The following is a 10,936-nucleotide window of genomic DNA, read 5'->3' on the forward strand; positions in this document are numbered from 1 at the left end:
CCCTTCTCCTTCTGGCGGTTGGGTGTCCTTCATATCAGTCCGGGATAGGACCCTCTTCCGCCCTTTCTCCGATTCTTTCAAAAATTTCAAGACACATTACTTCAAAATAATTGTGGATAAATCCGGCCTCCACGAATTTTCCGATATTGAAGGGAGGCCGTTGTTCCCATTTTATTGGACGAGAGATCCTCGACGAATAAAGGCGACTTCTTTGGGGGCCTTGACAGCGCCCGACTTGGAGGCCGTGCGTACCATTAACGACCTCCCCCGCCGGATTTCCGCCCGCTGTTTGGTCGAATGCCTTAGTCTCGAGGATTGTGGACCAAAGGCGTTCGGTATGGTCATGTTATATTGGGTGTGTTTATTTTTCGTATACTGACGTTAATTTTCTGAATTGCTTTGTTTCTTGCAGAACTTATGACGACTCAGGGTTCCCGCAAATCCAATTTCATAGCTGCTCGGAAGAAGTCCGGGGCTAGCTCGTCGACCGCCCGGCCGACGACCGTCCCAAACGTACCCCGTCCTCCTCCTGCCGGGCGAGTTCTTCTGGGCGGACGCCACGCAACTGCGCGTCCTACCCCGAACGTAGAAGCCCCCCCTGTCAATAAGACTGGGGGTCCAAGTGTCCAGGTACCGCCTCCCGACTGTCAACCGGAGGTGGCGGCCATCCAGGCGACTCCAGTATCTGAGGCGGCCACTGTTTCTGCCGATCCCTCAGCTCGCAAGAGAAAGGGGCACGCTGCGGAGGGGCGCAAAGACAAGGAGGGGTCTTCGTCTCGGTCGGCTTCAAAAAGGGCTCGAAAGAGAAAAGACAAGGACCGTGGGAAGGCCCCTGCCGTCCCTCTTCCGGGTGGTATCTTCAGCCCGGAGTTTAGCATGAGTGACCGGTCGAAGTTCCACATGAGCTCCTCCCAAAGGGAGCTCATAGAGCCTCTCTCCGAGTTGGAATTGACCAACGCCATGCTGGAGATGTCTACTCGGACGTCCGCCCTGGCGTGGTACCTGAAGAAGTTCGCTGATCGCCCCGGGGTGGCGGAGGTGCGGGCCGAGCTCGATAAAGAAAAGAAGAATGCGGCCTCTCTTCAATTTACCTTGGAAGAGATGGTTCTCAACGAGGAGGAATACAACAAGAAGATCGATCGGCTAGAGGCCGATCTTGAGAAGACAAAGAAAGAGGCCGCTGAGGATTTGGTAGCTGCCCGGGGCAAGCTTGAGAGCGCAGAGGAAGAAAATCGCCAGCTGCAGGCGGAAGTGGCCCGCCTAAAGGAGGTCGAAGCAGAGCGCGCTAAGGCGAATGAGGCTCTTTCCCGAGACCTTGCGAAAACTAAGGAGAAGGTCGTCGAACTGGAGTCGACCGTCATGTTTGAACATGAGGAAGGCTTCAACAAAGCCCTTCGCCAAGTTATTCTCTTGGCGGGCGTCGAGGATCCGTATAGCCTCGGCGTGGACATCGAGAAGGACGTCGTGGATGGCGTCTTGGTTGACTTGATGGCCGAGGAGGATGCACCGGCCGTGGCCGACGGTGCTGGAGGAAATAGTTAGGAGTTTTATTTACTTGAATTTTTTGATGTGTATTCTTGTGGCCGTCCGTCCAATGTCTCGGATTGTCCAGAGGTTGGCCGGACGGTACTTTTGTAAATCTATATGTCTTTTGACATGAATGATTAATACACAATGGCTTTTAGTTCCGTGCGTTTTCTTACTATGTCATTCTGCTTGCAATAATAACTTTCCTTTAAGTTAATTGTCCGGCCGTGATGGAGACTTTCCGAGGCGGACAGTAGCGTTTAGCTTCTAGTTTTTTGTTTCATTTTTTATCCGAGTGTTCCAGACGGTCTTTCACTTCGTCGCCCCGCCAAGCTGAGGGTTGTTCTCGTTGGAACGTTCTTTCGCCAGGTTGGAGTTTGGTAGGGCGGACGATCCTTCGTTATGTCGCCTAACCAAGCTAAGAGTTGTTCTCGTTGGAACATTCTTTTGCCAGCTTGGAGTTTGGTAGGGCGGACGATCCTTCGTTATGTTGCCCAACCAAGCTGAGAGTTGTTCTCGTTGGAACACTCTTTTGCCAGCTTGGAGTTTGGTAGGGCGGACGATCCTTCGTTATGTCGCCCAACCAAGCTGAGAGTTGTTCTCGTTGGAACACTCTTTTGCCAGCTTGGAGTTTGGTAGGGCGGACGAACCTTCGTTATGTCGCCCAACCAAGCTGAGAGTTGTTCTCATTGGAACACTCTTTTGCCAGCTTGGAGTTTGGTAGGGCGGACGATCCTTCGTTATTACATTTGTATAAGATGACATTAGCTTCGTGGGAGAAAACAGGTATCTTGATTCATTGATCATGGGGGTACATGGGAACAAGTATTTGACATTAACTAAAGTAAAACTTTAAATGTGTGGCGTTCCAGGTGTTGGGGATGGGGTGTCCGTCCATGCGTTCCAGCCTGTAGGCTCCGTTCCCCGGGGCTTCCACTATCCTGAATGGCCCCTCCCATTTGGCGGCGAGTTTTCCGTGCGCCGGGTTTCGGCGGGCATCCCCCGCTTTTCTCCATACTAAATCCCCCTCTTGGAAACTTCTTGGGCGGACCTTGGAGTTGTATTTTCTCTCGACCATTCGTTTGCAAGCTTCGGCCCTCAGCGCCGCTCGGTCACGCCGTTCGTCCAGGGAGTCCAATTCGATTCTCAACTCTTGATCGTTGAGGTTCAGGTCCTCGACTTCTCGCCTTAAGGACGGTTCGCCCAGCTCACCCGGCAGCATGGCATCAGTACCATAGGTTAGGTTAAAAGGGGTTTCGCCTGTGGTTCCATGAGGTGTGCATCTATATGCCCATAGGACCTCGGGTAGTTCGTCCATGACATAGCGTGCCTCTTCGTTCCCCAAGCACTTAAGGAGGGGGGAGGAGAATCCTCTTCGGTATAAGTCATCCCCCACGATAAGGTAACGGGCGATTTTCTTGGCTTCGCCCGGACCTACCGTCCGCCCCTCGTCCTGGCGGGTCATGGTCTCCCTGATTTCTGCACGCCAGTCCTGCCCTCCATCGGATACCGCCGAGCATTCTACCGAAGGCTGAAGTAGAACTTGCCGCACGACAGTAGTCAACTGTCCCTTTTCCTTTCCCGAACTGAGTTTAGACAGTATGTCCGCCCTCGTGTTTTGTTCTCTGGGAATGTGCTGTATGTCAACTTTATCGAACGCTCTTGCGAGTTTCGCCGCTCGTTGGTAGTATCGTAAAAGGCGCTCCTCTCTGACTTGGAAGTTGCCGTTCATTTGGCCTACCACCAACTCAGAGTCCGTCCGGCAGGTTATCCTCCGCGCCCCCATGTCTTTTGCCAACTCGAGGCCGGCTACCAGGGCCTCATACTCGGCCTGGTTGTTGGATACTTTGAATTTGAATATCAAGGAATGCTCCAGTAAGAATCCGTTGGGGCCTTCAAGAACGATGCCGGCCCCGCTTATCGAACGCCCGGACGCTCCGTCCACGTACAGATTCCAGTCTTCTAGGCCGGATGGGGGTAATTCGGCCGCGAAATTTGCCAAATGTTGGCCTTTAACCGATCCCCTTGGTTCATAGCGCAAGCCGAACTCTGAGAGCTCTACTGCCCATGCCACCATCCGTCCGGCTAGGTCCGGCTTTCTGAGGATTTTGGAGATTGGGAAGTCCGTCCGGACTATCACTTGATAACTTTGAAAGTAAGGGCGAAGCCTTCGGGACGCGTGCAATAAAGCCAAGGCCACCTTCTCTACCCGCTGATACCGGGTTTCTGCATCTAGGAGCGTTCGACTCACGAAGTAAATTAACCTCGCTTGAGGCCGCTCTTGCATCAATACGGCGCTGACGGCCGTTTCAGATACTCCCAAGAAGATATGCAAATCTCCACCCGGAACCGGGCGGTTCATGACCGGTGGGTTACTTAGGATGGCTTTGACGTCTTGGAACGCTCGCTCGCATTCGTCGTCCCATGACGGGCCGGCCCCTTTCTTCAGCTTACGCAGGACCGGCCTCATCCGCTCTGCTAGCTTGGGGATAAACCGGGACAAGGCAGTGAGGCGTCCGACCAGTCTCTGGACTTCCTTAAGGGTGGCCGGACTCTGCATTTGCAGTACCGCGTCACACTTGTCCGGGTTAGCCTCAATCCCCCTTGATGTTAGCATAAAACCCAAGAACTTTCCGGCGGCTACCCCGAATGTACACTTTGCGGGGTTCAAGCGCATGCCGAATTTCCTTACTTGGCGAAAAACCTCCTCAAGGTCTTGGATGTGTCCCTCTCCATCTGCCGATCGGACCACCATGTCGTCCACATATACGTCCATGCACCGGCCTATCTGGTCCCGGAAGATTCGATCCATGAGGCGCTGGTATGTCGCCCCCGCATTCTTCAGGCCGAACGGCATAACCTCATAGCAGAAGTTAGCCTTCTCTGTGATGAATGCTGTCTTCTCAATGTCTGGTCCGTACATGGGTATCTGATTATACCCGGAATACGCATCCAGGAAGCTCAACACTCGGTGTCCGGAGGCGCCGTCCACCAGGGCGTCTATGCTGGGTAGGGGATGCGAATCCTTTGGGCAGGCCTTGTTCAGATCCGTGTAGTCGGTACACATGCGCCACTTCCCGTTGGCCTTCTTCACCATGACCACGTTAGCTAGCCATGTGGTGTAGGTGACTGCCCGGACGAACCCGGCTCTCTTCAACTTCTCTACCTCCTCTTCAACCGCCCTGCGCTTCTCCTCGCCCATTCTTCGCTTTTTCTGGGCTATAGGTCGTGCATTCTGGAAAAGCGAGAGCTTGTGGCACATCACCGCAGGATGAATGCCTGGCATATCTGCTGCCGTCCATGCAAAGAGATCACGGTTCCTCCACAAGAGTGCTCTCAACTCCTTTTCCATTTCGGGGTTCAGCTCCCTGGCGATGAGAGTGGTTTGGGCAGGTTCCTTTCCTATCAGGATAGGTTGGGTTGCTCCCATAGGTTCCAGCCGGTCCTCGGTATTCGTCCTAGGGTCAAGGTCGGCCATGGCCACCTCCGAGCCGGCCGCCCGCCCTTTTACGGGACGGACGTGCAACTTCAGCCCTGCTGCGTCACATTCTCGCGCCGTCTTCTGGTCCGCCCAGACTGTACAAATAGTTCCCTTCTCGGAGGGGTATTTCATTGTGAGGTGGGGGGTAGAGACGATCGCTCCAAAAGCGTTTAAGCACGGCCTTCCGAGCAGCACGTTATATGATGTGCTAGCCTCTACCAGCAGATACCGGACCCTCTTCTCCTCGCTAGATCGTCCCGTCCCCAACCTCGTCCTCAACTCCACGTATCCCCTTGTGTCAACTCTCTCTCCTGCGAACCCGACTATTTGCCCATCGTAAGGAACAATCAGGTCTTCTGCGATATCCATCTGCAGGAAAGTCTTCCAGTAAAGGATGTTGACCGAACTTCCTTGGTCAACTAGAACTTTGCTTATCCCGTACCGTGCTATTTCTGCCGTTATGACCATTGGGTCGTCCTGGTCGGGATCAGGGGCGTGAAAGTCTTCGTCCGAGAATGTGATGGGCGGCATGGAGCGGCGCGGCTTGTCAATCGCATGGACGGAATGGAGGGCTCGAAGATGGCGTTTACGGGCGGAGGAAGATGATCCTCCTCCCGCGAATCCTCCGGAAATGGTGTTGATATGCCCTCTCAAGGGGCGCTCCCTGCTACGGCTTCGGCTTGGTCGCCTTTCTGAGCGTGGTCGCTCCGCCCTCGTGTTCTTTGGCTTGTCCTTTCGGTAGGCCGGCCTCTGAGCAGGCCGTTCGGTTGGTTGTGGCGGACGCTCATCGCGGACGTATTTCTTGAGCTTTCCCGCCCGGATGAGCTCCTCTATTTTGTCCTTGAGGGTCCAGCACTCTTCGGTGCTGTGACCCATGTTTTTGTGGTAGGAGCAGTGTTTGCTCCGGTCAGCGTTCTTCGAAGTCGGGAGCCCTTCATGCTCTGTTATCAACTCTGCACTCAGGGCCTCCCGAAGGATTTTCTCCCTTGAGGCGTTCAAAGGTGTATACTGTTGGAAGCGGGGTCCTTTCTTGTGCTCCCCGGGCCTAAGGCCGAACGTTTTTCTCGTCGACGGACCGATTTTATTACCGTCCGCCTTTTCTCTAACTTCTTGATTTTCCTTTTTGTAGGAGAGTTTCATCTCCTCCACCCTTATCTCGTCAGCTGCTCTCTCCCTCAGCTCCTCCATTGTTTTAGGAGCACGCCTGCAGACACTATCCTTGAATGGTCCCGGTTTTAGGGCCGGCAGGATATAATGAAGGGCAAGCTCAGGGGTCAAGCTTTTTACGCGGCGGACGGTCTTCTGGTACCTATCCATAAACGTCCGTAATGTTTCGTCCTTCCCCTGCTTGAGGGTCATTAATTCAAACACGGTCAAATCCTGGGTGCTACTGGCCGCGAATTGCTTGATGAATAGTTGTTTCAAATCAGCAAAGTTTTCTATAGAGTTAGGGGGGAGGGTGTTGAACCATTCCAGTGCCTCGTCTTCTAACGAGAGCGAGAATGCTCGGCACCAAATGGCGTCATTGCCTGTCCGGAACGCCATCGCATTTGAGAATGTCTGGATATGGGACGCGGGGTCCGTCGTTCCGTTATACATTTTGAACTGCGGGGCCATGAATTGCTCCGAGATTTGGACATTCATTATGCTTTGAGTGAATGGAAGCAATAGGGTGGATGAAGGATCCGGCTTGATAACCATCCGCCCGTCCTCGGCAGCGCTTTCCGCATGCACCGACTTAGCCTTGCTTTCCTCTGCCTCCGATCCAGAAGGCCTCCAAGTCCTATCGCTCTCGGTACCCGGGGGCGGGCGTTCTCCTTCCACCCCCTTTCCTTTATCCTTCGTTCGTTCTCCCCCGTCCATCCGCCCGATCTCCCGAGCTATCCGGGCTTCGCAGTCGGCCTTCACGGCCGCCATCTCTTCTTCATGACGTTGCTGCATCTCGTCCATTTTTTGTTGTAGCACGCGCATCATCTCAGCGGGATCGTCTAAGCTCATGTTTCTCGTGGTCACCATTGGGTTTTTTAAATCACACGGCCCCACGGTGGGCGCCAAATGTTTCGGAGGTGTAGGGCTGTGCGGTTCCAAGTCTTCCAAGTCCTCCCGTAGTCTTGTCTCAGTGGTGGGTCCTCTCCTGGCGCTTTGGCTCTCCTCTTGATCCGGAGGGGTGGAGACCTACAAAAGATTCTCCGATGCCAAAGTCAGTTTCAGAGCAGTGGCTATTTTCAGTAGTAGCAATAAATGTGCATTCAATGTAACCTATCTACCACTCACCGTGGACCTGTATTTATAGTTTTCGCTATGGGCTTGGGATTAGTGAAAAGTTAATCACGGCCCAAAACGGCCCGATAGCTTCTAATTTCTACTTACCTTTAAACCAGGCTACTTTTCCTTAAGTCATGTTGATTAGTGTTTTGGCGGGCGTGGACGTCCGCCCATGTGAAATGGGCGTCTGCCTCGCGCGCACGGAGATCCGCCCATGTGGGGTCCGCCCATGTGGGCTCTTTGGTACGGCGTCCGGTTTTGCTGGCCGTGTCCGCGAAGATCCGCCCATGTGGGATCCGCCCATGTGGGCTCTTCCGTACGGCGTCCGGTTTTGCTCGTCGTGTCCGCCCATGTGATATGGGCGTCCGCCTCGTCCGCATGGAGATCCGCCCAATTAGCTTGGGGGTCCGCTCACATGGATCCTTCTTTACGACGTCCGGCCCTTGCGGATACACCTTCTTTCCTCATATCCATGGAAGGCGTGATGGAGTAGTGAATCTTTGTGTTATTGTAATGGAAAGTTTAGAAAATTGGATTTCAATGCAGTAATGGACCTTTGTATTGTGGTAATAGTGGTTTGCAAGAGTAAAGAAGAAGAAACTTTGGGGTTTTAATTTGAAGAAATAGATTTTGCCAACGAAATTTTCTATTAATAATTATTGACGGATTTTATCGATGGATTTTTTTTACATAATTAATAATAGAATTCATATTCTGTCGGTTAAATTTATTAATTAAATTTAAGTATTACTTATGAATTTTGGTTGATGGTAATAACAATTTTTCTTCTACTATGATAAAGCTTTCCTTTATTAACATCAATCAAGATTTTTTCTTCATTGATGATTAATAACAATAGTGGTTGGGGTTTTATTTGTTGTCTTTCTTTTACCACTAAAATACTATCTCACTTAGTATAAAATAACTCTTGGCAGAAAATTTCTCCAATCAAAGTTTAAAAAAAATTCATAAAAAATCATTGAAAAAGAATAACATTGTTGTCACTATAAAAAATAATGTAAATTGTGGTAATTATCTTTGTAAATTAAGATAATTTTAATCGTCATTTGCGTTTGAAATGGTTTTGAAAACCGCTATAATCCGTGCCGCCACAAAATATAACGTGATTATTTCAAGTAAATTGTCGCAACAATTGTCATTTATTACATTGTATAAAATGACATTTTCTGAATGTAAATTACAGTAGATAAAACCGTCATAATATTTTTGTTACAAAATAAATGTAGTATATATATAGTGATAGTTTGAACTACCATTATTTGAATTATAATATGATGTTTTTAATTGTCATAATTCAAATATTATATAATTTGTAATCCACATTTCTAATTTATAATATTTGTGCATTTATAATTTATTAGTTAATTTCATAATTGAATAGAATCAATTTTTTATAATGACAAGTGAAAAATATCCTGATCTTCCACCTACCAAATGAAACCAACACACAAATCACAACGAAAACAAATAAAGGTTTTGACTAAATCTCTTAAACAAAACTTACAACAAAACACAAAAAAGATGGAGTTGTTGTCTGTCAAGAGAAACACAATATCTTGTTAACATAATTGTTTTCGATTATAAAGTATTTAAACAAAAATCATAACCTTAAATTAGAGTTTGATCAATTATACTTTCCTTGAAGTAGTAAATAACACCAAATGAGACTATCAAAATGTGAGAGCGAACCTTAGAGAGTGGGTCTTGAAAAGAACAATAAGTTTTTTTGATCACTGAGTGAGTGTTTGGAAATGTACTAAGTGAATGTTTTAAGTCAACAAAATGTGAGCTTTATATGATTTGGAGTGAACCAAATGTGAGTTTAAAAGGCTTTGGAAACATAAAAGAAGCACGAAGAAAGTGTGCGAAGAAAGGGATTGGAAAATGAGAGGTAGCACAGAGAAAATGAGAGGTCGAAATACAAAGCATAAAACACATGTAAACATACAGAGTAAACTCTTTAAAAATACAAAAGATAGATTATAAAAATATGAAGAATAAACTCGATAAAAATAGAAATCAATGTACGAACAAATTCGTCTAATGTGTATTGTTGGACTCGTCTAATCAATATATTGACTGACTCTTTTAATATATGCTGCTAAGACTCATCTAATCAATATATGCACATACTCTTCTAATGTGTATTGTTATATTCGTCTAATTATTATATAGACAGACTTATCTAATTAGATAATAGACATAGTCGTTTAATGTGTATTAATATATGTGTATGAACAAACACGTTTAATTTATATTGTTAGATTCGTCTAATCAGTGTATAAACATACTTATTTAACTAGTATATAGAAATATTTGTCTAATGCGTATTGCTATTGCTATACTCTTCTAATTAATACACTAACATATTTGTCTAATATGTATTGGTAGACTCATAATTATTAATATGTGAACACTCATATACTATGTATTACTAGACTCGTATAATCAATGTGTGTTCAAACTCATCTAATGTGTATTGTAATACTCATCTAATAAGTGAGTAAACAAATTTGTGTAATGTGTATTTGTAGATTCCTATAATTAGTGTATGAATAAACTTATTTAATGTACATTGTTAGATTCATCTAATTAATATATAGATAGACTTGTCTAGTATTTATTATTATCAGACTTGTTTAATCAATATATGGATAAGATAGAAAAGACAAAAATATATATAAATAAAAAACAAAATTTAAAAAAAAATATTTTTAAAATTTACAAAATAGACAAGATTTTTCGTTTGTTTTGCATAAAAATGTTTGATCAAATTAAAATAAATTGAATTGGTACAACAAAAAATGATTGGAACATAATCTTTATTTCTTTCTTATCAATTATTACAATCTAGTTTGTATCTTGTTAAGAGTGTGGAAATGAAATTAAGACAAAAAGTATAAAAAAATTGATGAAATATTTAATTTTAACTTTTTTTTTATTTTGATGTTTATATATTATCATTTTATTTATTTATTAAGTTTATTTTTTTTTTAAAAAAAAGATGAATACATTGTAATAAAATAAACACAATATAATTAAACATCTAATGCTATTTAAACTTTGTAAAAAATTTCTTAAACACAATCTTTTACCCACTTTTAAATTTCTAGAATACAAAGATTCCTCGGTAAAACATAAATAATTAAAAAAATCATTAGATATATAAATCAATAGTAATAAGAATAAGATAATAATAATAAGAATATAATAATAATAAAAAAAACAAAATAAAGACAAAAAAAAAATAGTTATGTCTTTATGTTACTATGGTGTGTCCTCCTGGGATCCGATGTCATTTTTTGATTCTCTTACTTCTTGAAAAAAAATTATTATCTTACGCTTCATTTATTCGATTTTGTATATGATTATGAATTTATTTTTATTGGTAAAATTTATTTGTAAGTAATGCAAATTTCAATTACGAACAAACTTGATAAAATTTATCTATAATTATCTATTTCAAAATTTGTCAGTAAAATTTATCGCAATGACATATTTTATTTATTGATAAATTTTTTCGATAATTTAAAATTTATATAACTAACAAATTTATTCGTTGTTAAATCCGTCGATAAAAAAACGACAAATTTTCTACCTAACTCTTATCTTTTTAACTTGACATCCTTCCCTTCTCTCTTA

General features: G+C 45.2%; 1 protein-coding gene across 1 annotated transcript; it reads right to left on the minus strand.

Annotated features, from left to right (window-relative positions):
* Nucleotides 1-2,362: 2,362 nt before the first annotated feature.
* LOC148194193 (uncharacterized) lies at nucleotides 2,363-7,577 on the minus strand. The gene is made up of 2 exons (XM_088097138.1): nucleotides 7,476-7,577; nucleotides 2,363-7,183 (listed from the first exon to the last, which is right to left on the minus strand). Exons 1-2 carry the CDS (start codon nucleotides 7,575-7,577, stop codon nucleotides 2,363-2,365), a joined length of 4,923 nt encoding a protein of 1,640 aa, XP_087953264.1.
* Between the last annotated feature and the right edge of the window lie 3,359 nt (nucleotides 7,578-10,936).

This window comes from Vigna umbellata, chromosome 8 (assembly GCF_029865625.1).
Source record: "Vigna umbellata cultivar VRB3 chromosome 8, Vumbellata_1.0, whole genome shotgun sequence".
In the NCBI taxonomy this organism is placed as follows: domain Eukaryota; kingdom Viridiplantae; phylum Streptophyta; class Magnoliopsida; order Fabales; family Fabaceae; genus Vigna; species Vigna umbellata.